General features: G+C 32.9%; 1 protein-coding gene across 1 annotated transcript; it reads right to left on the reverse strand.

Annotated features, from left to right (window-relative positions):
- Nucleotides 1-1,075: 1,075 nt before the first annotated feature.
- LOC111411109 lies at nt 1,076-5,435 on the reverse strand. The gene is made up of 3 exons (XM_023041677.1): nt 4,565-5,435; nt 2,856-3,020; nt 1,076-2,759 (listed from the first exon to the last, which is right to left on the reverse strand). The coding sequence occupies exons 1-3, from the start codon at nt 4,819-4,821 to the stop codon at nt 2,696-2,698; spliced, it is 486 nt and encodes a 161-aa protein (XP_022897445.1). The 5' UTR covers nt 4,822-5,435; the 3' UTR covers nt 1,076-2,695.
- Between the last annotated feature and the right edge of the window lie 7,608 nt (nt 5,436-13,043).

The following is a 13,043-nucleotide window of genomic DNA, read 5'->3' on the forward strand; positions in this document are numbered from 1 at the left end:
TGTAAATGGACCAAGAGCTTATTTCGAGAGGCTGAGTTGTTCAATAAAGGAGTACAAGTTTAAGCAAGCTTTGGCAGGTAACACAATTTATTTTTATTTTTTTTAAATCACAGCAAGGATATCGCGCTGCTTATTGTGTATGTTGATGACATGATAACTACATGTAAAAACCTAAGTGGGTTGAGAAACTTCAAAGCTATTGGGTTAAAAGAGTTAGAAATAAAAGATTTGGGTACTCTAAAATCTCTGTAGCACAGACACTTCAATTAATGTAGCACGTGTTAGACACGTGTCGATACCGACACTGCTCGAACACTTTACCATAAACATTTTTCATTCTTTATTAAAAATATTATATTTTTAACCCAAACTTATTAGTAAATAACAAATAGGTACTCATATTTAAAATGTTTCAACAAAAAAATTAATAAAAAGTATAAAATTGAATTTATGCTATATAAATAAAGATTTTTAAAGAATTTAACTAACGTGTCAACAACGTGTCGTGTCGATACTTTTTTGAAAAGAATCACGTGCCGACGTATCAGACATGTATCGTGTCGGACACACATGTTCGTGTCGGTGCATCATAGTCTAAGATACTTCTTTGACATTGAGGTATCTCGTTCTAAGGGCTTCTTCTCTCCCAACAAAAATATATTCTAGATCTCCAGGCAGAGAGAGGTTACTCAGCGTGCGAAGTTGCATAGACTTATATTAAGGCAAATCATGACTTATCTGTCTAACCCGATCAAACTCCTATAAACAAAGAGATATATCAAAGACTCGTATGGAAGTTGATCAATATGACTCATACGAAACCTGGCTTGTCGTATGCAACGACTATTGTGAGTCAATACATGCATAGTCCTAATAACTGGCACATGCACATAGTGAATCGTATCTTGGCATATTTAAATTCCTCTCCAAGCAAGGGTATTCTCTTTTCTAAATACGGATATCTAGATTTGTTTCCTTATCAATATTTATGGCACAGACTTTCTGCATATTTGTTTCTTTATCAATATTTTTCTCTTTTTTGGAGATTGAATTTATTTATTTTTTTTTTTTTTGGTAAAGATTGATTTATTTTGAAAGTAATTATTACTTTATTGTCAAAATAACCAAATTTCTTTCTGATTTTAACGAATTAAAAACTATGCCCTTGTTTGGTTCTCATTTTTTCCTCATTAAAACGAAAAATATGACCGTTATCCATCACATCAAGTCACCAAATTTGAATTTCTATCTTTTGTGTGGGGCCCGTAACGATTATATTTTTCGTTCTCATTCTTCCAAAAATGAGAAACAAACGGGGGCTATATTTATTTCACAACGTACTTATTTACTAATTAGTAAATGTTTTAAGCTTAGCTAAACGTGCTCACGCAGCTTAGTACCTTATATGTGACCACAATAACAATTAATTCTGACCAAGGCGGTGATCAAAGTATAACCAAGGTTTACTAAGCTGACGAATTGAAACAAGTTATAAATACAGTTATATTCCAAAATGAAATCAAGAAATGAAAGCCAAGTTTTTTTAGTAAAAAGTAAAAACATAGAACTTTCAAAATTTGAGAGTCCACACTAGCGCACCCGAGTGACATGGAAGACATGGGACTCGTAGGATAAAAACCAAAAGTTGAAGGCCTAAGCTTAACATTAAAGCAATAAGAGACTAGGTGGCTTAAAAAATAAAATTGCAACCAACGAGAGAATGTTAGCTGATTTCAAGTTAAAGCCGAAAAGAAAGCAGCTTGACATTGAGAATATCCATTTCAGAAGCCCAACCACCCCAGTGGGTACTTATCCTAATCTCAATACATAGAACAGAAAAGACTACGAACAAAAGGGAGCAAATTCCATGATTGGCTAGACAATCGTGGACAGAAGACGTGACAAGCCAACCACTCAGCGCAAGGCAGTTGTCACCCATAGTGACTCCTAGTTAAAGGTGACTGTTGAGAAAAGACTACAAACAAAACGGAGCAAGTTTCATGATTCAGCAGACAAGCTTTCATAGAAGATGTGATAAGCCAACCACTCAGCACAATGCAGTTGTCGCCCATGGTGATCCCCAGTTAAAGGTGACAATTCTCCTTCATCTCCATCAATACCTAACTTGACCGTTTGAAATTGAATCGATCATCCTCCATTTCTTCAGTATCCACGCCAACTAAAAAGGCATATGTTTTGCAGTCAATCGAGAGGATGACCAAATCCTTCCTTCCTCATATCAGTGAGAGATTTATCAAAAAATTTCCAGAATGTCAACATATGTTGGCCACAGGGTGGAGATAGGGGACAGCTACTTAATTTTTCACAGGTTAAAAAAAAGGAAGGATGAAATTTTTTTATGTATCAGCCCTTGTGCTCCTTTGGCTTTGCCCTGGTAGGCCATCTATCACATGTTATATTCCAAGGACTAAAATGGTACAAGAAATTTACTATACAAATACGAAGAGTGTTCTAAAGTAAGGGACATAGGGCAGGTATGCACATAGAACACTTTAGCAAAAAAGTTATGCAGTTAGTTTTCAGGGTAAATGTGCATATATTATATAAATGAGTGTAGATGCGCATATAATATATAAATGTATTCCTTTACGGAACAAGACAGAAGAAGAGAGACTAGCTTGCCCTTGAATCAACCATTTGTAAATAGAAACATGCAAAAAAATCTAGAACATAATCAAAAACATACCACAAGAGGCAATGTCAAGAAACTCCAAATTGGCCATAGAGCAAAGGAGAACCTGCATTGATAAGATCATTTAATACAACAAGGGCAATTTTATGGATGTGAACAAGGTCACAACAATACATAAAACAACATTGACAGTTCTTCTTACAAGCAGAAGGACAAAAGCCCAAGAAAAGTGATAAATGGCAGTGCAGCTGTACTAGATATTTCCCACTTCTCACTGGATTTTCGGACTCCCCAAGCTAGCAAACTCATATACACGAAAAAGAGAACATTCAAACTGACACCCAGCATCCCCATATACAATGGTATCCTGCAGCGATGCATATTAACAACTGTAACTTGCTTAAAGTTTATAAAAGACTACCATTTACTTTCAAATAATTGCAATTTCAACAAGAGAAAAATATTTTCCAGAGAGGAATGCCCATGACAAAGAAGCATTACCACAACAAGCCAGTAAAGTTCTTCAGAGTTTGAAGGATTTAAAAGTGATTCACAAAACCTCAAGAAACATATGTGATAGGGACAAATTATTCCAACAAATATATATTGCTGAACAACTAAGACCGTACATATACTGTTGCTTGCAATCAAATGGATGGAAATTGGAAAGTACCAAATCTATGGATAATTACACAGAAGTCCTTCAGAAATGGAAATGACAAACCTATTGGAATTTTTAGATCAACCACATCTCTACTTGCCAAAATATACTTTTACATAGGAGCCTAAAGTTTAAAGAAAGCATGTCTTTTTTCAGTCTAAATCAGCAACATTTTATTGATAATTGACTAATAAATATGAAATGCAATATCTCTGGCTCATTTTTAAGATAGCCCTTCTCCAACCCTTAATGAAGTAAATTACTGCCGTTCTGGGGAAGTTTAAGGTAGTTAATCCCATTTCACCATAAAGAATTAATAGCAATAGGCTACATCTTATTTTCCTTTTCTAAAATTTCAGTAAATTACAATCCTATTGTTCAGTGAGATGGAGACAAGTAAAAGAAGGCAATGAAAACTTTAAGAGGTGTAGTGAATCTTGAGTTTGAGTGCCAGCCTTTTCCAGGTCTATAAGTAAACTCAACTGTAAGACTATGTGAGTCCAACTTGACAAATACTTATACAGTGATTACAAACTTATACATCCTATTTTTAAGTTTATTCTTTTTCGTATTATATATATAAACCATTAAAAATGAACCCACTTGCTTTTTATTGAATGATTTTGCTAAAAATGCTATAGCAAATTAGCTAACAAGTGCTCTCTGTCTGGCCTTGGTTCAATCCATCACCAGCTATTTCAGACAATCGCCAATATTCAAAAACTAAATAACAGAGTTCTTCCCATCTAATGCAATCAATAAGGTCACGAGTGCAATTAGATCATCAATAATTCACAAGCATTCCCATTATACTTTTTCAGAGAAGTTAAAATTTAATAAATAAATAGAAAGAAAGAAAGAAAGAGAAAGAAAGAAAGAAAAGAAAAAAAGACAACTGTCCCACATTCACTTCAAAGAAAACCCTTTTTCAATTCATTCTCTATGCCTCAACAGAGTTCCTCCCATCTAATGCAATCAATAAGGTCACGAGTGCAATTAGATCATCAATAATTCACAAGCATTCCCATTATACTTTTTCAGAGAAGTTAAAATTTAATAAATAAATAGAAAGAAAGAAAGAGAAAGAAAGAAAGAAAAGAAAAAAAGACAACTGTCCCACATTCACTTCAAAGAAAACCCTTTTTCAATTCATTCTCTATGCCTCTTAGCTTAATTCATGTAATAGATTCTCATCAATAAGTAGGCCAGAGTAATCACAATGGGCAAAGAGCTAAAGTTAGCAGTCTTACCTTCTAATCCGATCATCATGCAACAGGAGGTATATGAGATTGGAGTTCCTGTCCCCATAATACACAATAAAAACGGCAGAAGCAATCCAGAGAAAATTTTCCAAAATTTCAACCCATGTCCGAGTTCTTGGCAATGACAAAGGTTGAGACATTGGCCTTGAACATGCATCATCTTCAAGATCATCACCACTTGAGGCATATCCTTGACTATGCCTCTGCCTCATGCTTTTACAACCAACAGGTGTTCCGCCAGACATAGTCACAAATTGAATATTCGGATCAAGCAAGAAGTTCTCTCTTAACACAATACTAAAAACCAAATCCAACTCCCCCAAGACACAAGTTCGAAAATGAATAATCTTCGCAAACCAAAAAATTTAAATCAAAGTGAGGTCCGACGTAAACAACCAAACAATGTTACAATAGAGTAGTATCAGTTTCTGAGTATCAATTCAAATCAAAAAGATCTCTACGCAGACACTTCACAAACCCCAGCACCCCAAAACGATCATATATAAGAATCAATAAACAACGCCAATCTCCAAAACCTATATCAACACGCATAGTTCTCACAGAACCCACATTAAAAAATCAAATATTTAACAAAACCCACAAAAAAATTTCAGTAGTCACAAGATTTAAAAACTCAAATGGAATTATAGACACCCATATATGTATAATTTACACACCTAAAAAGAGAGACAGATATAGGGTGATTGACATAAGAATTTGAGAGTTTTATAATTTTGTTTTGGTGGGGATCTATGGGGTGGCGGCGAGCTCGTGTACTATCAAGATTTGCAGTTGGATCGTGATTCATGCCACAGATTCGTTTCTTGATCCTTTTTAGAATGTTTGGCAACGGAAACATTCCCCCGATAAATTTAAATCTTTTTCTTATCTTGTAATTATACATTCTTTATTTAATTACTATTTTTAAATATATTTTGGACAAAAATTAATGACTCAGATCGGCTCTATAAATTAAGAATTATAATATTCATCAGCGTGTCAGTTAGTAATTCTTGATTAATCTGTATGATATCGTTCGAACTTTTTATTTATCTTTAATACCTTTTGATGCATTTATAGGGATGTCAAACGAGTCGAACCGATCGTTTGACTCGTTAAAATTCGGCTTGTAAGCCTGAGTCGAGTAGGGGTCTCAATTTCACGAGCCGAGCCTGCTCGCCTCGTCAAGCCCATGAGCGGCTCGTGGGCATTGACGAGTCCACGAAAAATATGAAATTCTTTTTTTTTTAAAAGTGCAAAAATGTGCAAAAAAAAATTAAATTAAAAAAATTAAAAAAAAATACAAGCTCGTGGGCCGAGCCGAGCTCGAGCTCGGTTCATTTTTCACGAGCCACGAGCACGAACCGAGCTCGTGGGTTAAAGGGTCGAGCCGGCTTGGCTCGACTCGACTCAACCCATTGCCATCACTACGCATTTATAAGGAAAGTTACATGTATGGTCTTCTATTTTGCATGGTGAAGCAATTTAGTCCTAACTATTTTTTTGACAATTAAGTCCTACAATTTTATTTTGTAGCACTCGAGTCTCCCAAAAATGCTAACCATCATTATCACCACTAATGAGTAAAAAAAAAAAATATGCTTTCATTTGCCATTAAAATTACGAAAACAATTTTCATCTCCTCAACCCATTATTACTACTCGCTCTCTACTCTCACTTTGAAAGTGCCGTTGAAGTTGAGGTAGGAGAAAAAAAGAGATTGATAGAATAGTTAGGGAAGGCAATGGGGCAGGTTCGGGGCGGGACGCGCCTGCCTTAGACGGGGCAACTTTTTGCCCCGTTTGTTTTCGCGTTTAATTTTTTTTTTAATTATTTTGTTTACATTTTCAAAGTTCGAATTATGTTATTATTAGAGAATAAAATACAAATTCAAAATGAGTTTTTAATGGATGAATTGTCTAGAAATAAAATTATTTTTATTTTTTTCTTCATGGAGTGGGTTCGAGACGGGGCACCCGCCTTGCCCCGCCCCGCCAACCCATTCGAGGTGGATTTTTTTGCCATCACTAGGAATAATGGGAAAAAAATGGCAGGATTTTGTTGTTTAATCATTTAGGCTTCATTAGAATTTTGATAGTCTTTATTTAGATGGTATTATACCAAGCTGATATTTTCAAATGTAATGTCACTTATAGTATAATATATTGCATTCTTTCTAATTTGCTAATACTAAGCAACGTAGTTATGGATTTGTTTGAGTCCCAATTTTTGGAGAAATAGATTTTATAAAAGTGAATTTTTGGAGGACGTGTGTTTAAAAAGTAAAGAAAATTTTTAAATTTACATGTAAAATTATTTTTTAATGAGATCGTGCATAGTTAAAAATGAGTTTTAAAAAATTAATTTTTAAAGAATGGAACTCAAACAAGGGCTATATGCCAAAATTCTAATAGAGACAAGTAACAAGGACGACCAGGGACTGACCAATAATTATTCTTCAGTGGGGGCGTAACGGAAAATTGGCTAAAATAAATTGTGAAAAAAATAAAAAATAAAAAAAAAACTTAAATTTAACAAAGTTGAATTGAAAGTTTTTGAAAATTCAGTGGGGACAGCCGATCCCACTCGTCCCTTAATTGTTCTACCCCTGAGGACAACAATTCTGAACAGTGGGAAAATTAGCAAGCTAGTGGAAAATTGGAGGCATGTCTTAAAAAAGGGCAATTTCTATTTCATTTTTCTTTTCTTTCTTTCTATTTTCTTCATTATACTTCTCCTTTTCATTTATCTTAATCTCGTAATTTTATTGAGTTTACACGCTTTATCCTCAAAACATATTTCACTTTGTGCAAGTGACTTTTGACGCTAGAACTGGTGAATCTAGTCCATTAGTGACCAAGTGATTACAAAACTAAACTATGGAAGGCCATAAATTATGTTAGAGATCAAGTGATATATTATGTAAGAATTATGGTTCGTTTGATTGAAAGAATGGAATTTGAAATTTTAAGGAATTGAATTACTTAGAACTTGTTCTACTGGGAATTGTCAATTAAATGTATTTGATTGGTATAATTTTCTACTTGGAAATTGTTGGAATTTTGAGTCTTAAGTGTGTGTTTAGCTTTGTTTTACAAGAAAATTGTCAATTAAAGGGATAAAATTTGTTTCAATTGCGAAAAAAAAAAAAGGCTGGAAATCATTTTCTCACCTCCACCAATTCAAGGAAAAGAGGTCACGAGGGGGAAGCAAAAAGGTTGGAAATTTTTCCATATCAAACAGGGCCTTAGAGTATTCTTAAGTACATGCGTGCATGTATGATTCATCCCATTTGTTAGATACCAATATTCAAGAAAGTTGGTGAAACGTTCATTGTCCATTTTATTTATAGATGGGTGAATATTTAATACTCAGTTTTTAGAATTTATATATTTTCTCTTCCATTGACATTATTGATGTGATATCTTACTTGTATTTTACTATTTTTAGATATAATGTAGAGGAAATTACGTATTGGAAAGATGGATAGTTCTATACTATGAAAGTAATAAATAAAGAAAAGCAAATGGTGTTTAAAATTGGATAAAAAAGATGAAAAAAATTTATCTACTTCTTACTTTTCATCACATCTTTTTGATGATTTTAGTATTTTGTGATAGGTTTTCCTGCTTACTCTATTTGGTGTTTATTCTTTTTCATTTTTGGACTATAGTGATCCCTTCCTCCTTCATCCATTTCTAATCCAAAAACTTGTGATGAGTAAATTAGGTCTACCCAAAAAAGTCGTGAAATCGCAAATCAAATTGAACGTTGGTTTGAAAACGTTGATTTGGATCCATGTGAGCTAAGATTTTTTCCTCCAAACCAAACCAAAACAAACCACATTTTTTCAAAATTGTTTGGTTTAGGTTTTGATTTTCAAAAATCGCATAAAATCAAATCAAACTGAGCCGAATTTTAAATTTTTTATTTAAATTTAAATTTTATTAATTACAATTTTCAAAAATAAAAATACCTATTTACAGTTGGAAATAAATCATTTCTCCTTTTTTTTGTCACTATTTGACTATGTTACTAGTTAAATGAGTAGGAAGTTGTGCTTTTTCAACCCAACTTGGGAGCTCAATCGTCCATTGCACCACCTGTAAGTATTATGCTCTAAGTCCAATCAACTTTGGACATAAATACTTTTATATATATAATTAATGCAATTAAATGGCAGATCTATTATTTAATTAATAGACAATTAAATAAATGATAGAGTACGTAGATTCAAATATTTGTAATTTGTCGATCACAAGGAGTTGTGATTGTGAGATACAAATTACATCTGATTGAATCTTAAATCATCCGTGGTCGTAAGTAATAACGAGATACGGATATCGTTATTACGGATAGACCATCACGTGTGGCATTTCTTACTTGTGAAGTAAGTAACTGGTCTCACAAGCTAAAGTGTGGTGACACTTAAATGAACACGTGGATGTTTTTGTTATAGAACAAAACATTGGAGACCCGTCGAGAAATTCCACATGGATAACTATCTGAGTGTCAGTGGTTAATCTCTAACATTCGGTAGTGGAATTGGTCCTTTGACTTGAGGTCGTCATAGTACCTTATATGAGAATAGTCATACTTTGGCGGTATTGGATGTTGCTCTGAAAAGGGCCGCTAATACGATATCGTTCGGGTATATCAAGAATCATATGAAGGTTGTGATTGATCAATAAAGGATTTGTCACTCTTAGATAGTAGGAGATTATGATCTGCGTTTCATTCAATTAAGTCGATGATGAAATCCTTGGCCAAGGTGTACTCATAAGTCGAAAAGGAGTTTTCGACTTATATTGATTTAATAGTGGAGTGAAAGATATGATCGATAATCGAGATTGACACAACTCCATATCTCGTAATTGATCGGATCATATTGACGAAGGGATTATAGTTTCACGGTAAACGAACGAATTTGATTTTGTCATACCACATGACATTTCCCGTCACATGTATTGCCCCGACACATTGCTAGATGTCAATCAGGGACGGCGAATGTGAATTGACGATAAATTAAAAGGGTGTTTTAATTTATCAATTTTGATCAGATCAAAATAATATTTCACGTCGTTAGGCATCGTGGTCGGGAACCTAATGGGTCACACACAAAAGAGAATTGGAAGATTGCAAATTGCCAATTGGTTAATTTAACAATCGTTGGATAAATTAATTAATTGAATTTGTTATTTATATTTTCGAATTAATTAATTGGATTAATTAATTCACGGACCGAGTTTAATTAATTGGATTAATTAATTATTGGACCGGACCGGGTCGAGCCTGTTTGGGTTTATATAAATACATAACTAAGGTTTGAGGTCCATTAATGTTTTCATTATTCTTGCTGGCACAAGAGAAAACCCTAGAGGCTGCAATCATATTCTCTGTGTGGATCACCGTTGGAGGCTGGACAATTGGACAGTTGTGGTGGCGAATCAAGGTTGTGGAACGAAAAGAAAAGCAAAAGGATTGCAGATCTGAAAAATGTACAATCTTACCACAATTTCTATCTAAACATAAAGGCGGTTCTTGGTGGGAATCGAAAATTATTTTAAATTCCGCTGTGCATGTATAAGTAGATTCCCAACACCACAACCACATAAAAATTTTATGAGAGTATACACATCTTTCCTTATTTGCTAATTCCACTCATTTTCCAATTACTCGCTTCTCGAGATTTTTCTATAAAATTCTCTTGTTTCCATTTCAATAAGCATTATGCTAAAAATTGCGGAATCATCTCACACAATCGCGCAAGAAGAATCCATTATCCATATAGGGTTTAAGACAAAAAGCGAAAGAGAATGTTGGCCATGGACGTTTTGCCTGCTTTTGTTGATGAACTGGTGTGATGCTACTTTTGATGATGAAGCCTAAAGGGGTGCTACTACTTTTATATTGTTGCGTGTAAAACTTTGAATGGAGAAAGCTATTAGCATGTCGCTAGATGCTATTTTGTTAAAATTATTTTTGCCTTTCTATTTGTATTTTGAATTACAAATATGAATATAATTTAGCATTTAAATTTATATGTTAGTTTGTTTTAAATATATTACTATAATGTCGATAGATAAATCATTAATTAAAATTGAACCAAAACGCAAATAATGGCTTGATTTGGAAAAATCACAAATCACGTGAAACGGTTTGAGTTGAAAATATGGCAAAAAATCGTTTAAATCAAACCATGTTCACCCTTAAATTGGATGAGTGATAGTTCTTGGATCTCATTAAATTGGCTCAAACAGAACTACTTGATAAATGTTTGGTGGGGATCTTCCGTGCACTATCAAGATTTGCAGTTGGATCGTGATTCATGCGTTAGATTCGTTTCTTGATCCTTTTTAGAACTTTGCTATATGTACATTACAGTGTATACTTTAGTTTACACTTTATCACGTGTCATTATTCTATTGGACAGATTAAATTTCAAATGGTTTTTTCATCCAATTGACATTTGACAACAATGCAAGTGTTAATCAAAGTGTCAAAAATCAGTATACAAATAACAAAGTTTTTTTTTAGAATGTTAGGAATTGGAAACTTGCCTTTTCTTCCCTTAATTATTTACGCAATAAATTAAAATAAAAGGAGAAATTATAATATTCATCTGCTCAGTTACTAATTCTTTATTAATTTTCATTAAACATATTTAACGTGCATTATGATATCGTTTGAACTTTTTATTTATCTTTAGTACCTTTTTCACGCATATTTATAAGGAAAGTTACAGGTAAGGTCTTCTATTTTGCATTGTGAGACAATTTAGTCCAAACTATTTTTTTTTGACAATTAAGTCCTACATTTTTCTTTTGTAGCACACGAGTCTCCCAAAAATGCAAAACCATCATTGTCACCACTAATAGGTCAAAAATAAGTACATCCTTATTTGCAATTAAAGTTGCAAAAAATAATTTTCATCTCTCTAATCCATCATTACTACTCATTCTCAACTCCCACTCTGAAATTGTCGTCGGAGTTGAGGTGGTAGAAAAGATAGAAAAGGGGCATTTGTAAAAATGTCCAATTTTATATATATCTCAATTAAAAAATGTCCACTTTTTGTAATCTTTGCAAAAATGGCCAAATTTAATACCAACTCTATTTTACCCTTAATGAAAGAATAAATAATTTCATATTGGACGTATCAAATCACAATTAATGCTAGACACAGAAATGTCGAGAACGATATTTAAAGTGTAGAGAAATGTTATGTTCGGAATGAAATGTCATTCTAGACATTTTAATATGTCGAGAATAACGTTTGAAATATCGAGAACATTTAATATTGTGATTTGACATGTGTACTTTTAAAATATAAATGATTAAAAACTAAAGAAAAATTTTGGATTTATAATTTATATGTAGTATTATTTTATTGAATAATGTACTGTTGAAAATAAGAGAGAAATTACATTTTTTAAAAAATGGAGTCCAAGTAGGGGCTAAGTACGACAATTATGAACTGGGAAAAATCAGCGAGTTGGTAGAACAATTGGAGGGCATATATTGAAAAAAGAGGGCAATTTCTATTTCATTTTTCTTTTCTTTCTTTCTAAGAATCATTATGCTTTTCTTTTTTGTTCATCTTAGTTCCATAATTTTGTTTAGTTTACTCATTTTATCCTCGAACATATTTCAAGTGGTGTAGGTGACTTTTGATGTTAGAACTCGTAAGTTTAGTCTATTTGAGACAAAGCCCTCGCTTGATAACCTTTAAAAATTTAAATTATTTGCTACAGTATCATTTTTCACCACACATTCACACAATAAAACATTCTACACACAAATCAATAAAATTTTCTTACTTTTTAACCATACATTCTTGAAAATTACTAATCAAAACTCTTTAATTTTTTAAATAAAGAGAGTCAAACAGGGCCTAAATTATTACAAAACTAAAACGTTGAAGGATGTAATATCATAAAATTTTTGTTAGAGATCAAGGGCTAGATTATGTAAGGATTAGAGATTCTTAAGTACATGTGTGCACGTATGATTCATCCCATATTTTAAATACCAATATTCAACAAAGTTGGTGAACCGTTGGTGGTCCATTTTATTTATAGTTGGGAAAATTTTCCATACTAAGTTTCTAGAATGCATATTTCCTCTTCCCATTGACAATATTGATGTGATATCTTACTTGCATTTTACCATTTCCAGATATAAGGTTGAGGAAATTAGGTATTATGAAAGTAATAAATAAAGAAAAGCAAATGGTATTTAAAAGTGGATAAAAATGATGATCATATTTATCAATTTCTTATTTTCATCAAACCTTTGTGATGATTTAAGTATTTTGTGATAATGTTTTCATTTCGTGTTTATTTATTTTCATTCTTGGATATATATAGTGGTCTCTCCCTCCTCCCTCCTTTTCTAGTTAAATTTTTTTTAATGAGCCGGATGAGTGATCGTATTTGGATCTCATTAGATAGGCTCAACCAGGACT

Source organism: Olea europaea, chromosome 2 (assembly GCF_002742605.1).
Source record: "Olea europaea var. sylvestris chromosome 2, O_europaea_v1, whole genome shotgun sequence".
In the NCBI taxonomy this organism is placed as follows: domain Eukaryota; kingdom Viridiplantae; phylum Streptophyta; class Magnoliopsida; order Lamiales; family Oleaceae; genus Olea; species Olea europaea.

Coding starts and splice junctions, on each gene's coding strand:
- LOC111411109 (XM_023041677.1), bottom strand. CDS start 4,821: ATGTCTGGCGGAACACCTGTTGGTTGTAAAAGCATGAGGCAGAGGCAT. Junction 3,021..4,564: donor CATGATGATCGGATTAGAAG/GTAAGACTGCTA, acceptor GCATCGCTGCAG/GATACCATTGTATATGGGGA. Junction 2,760..2,855: donor GGGCTTTTGTCCTTCTGCTT/GTAAGAAGAACT, acceptor TTATCAATGCAG/GTTCTCCTTTGCTCTATGGC.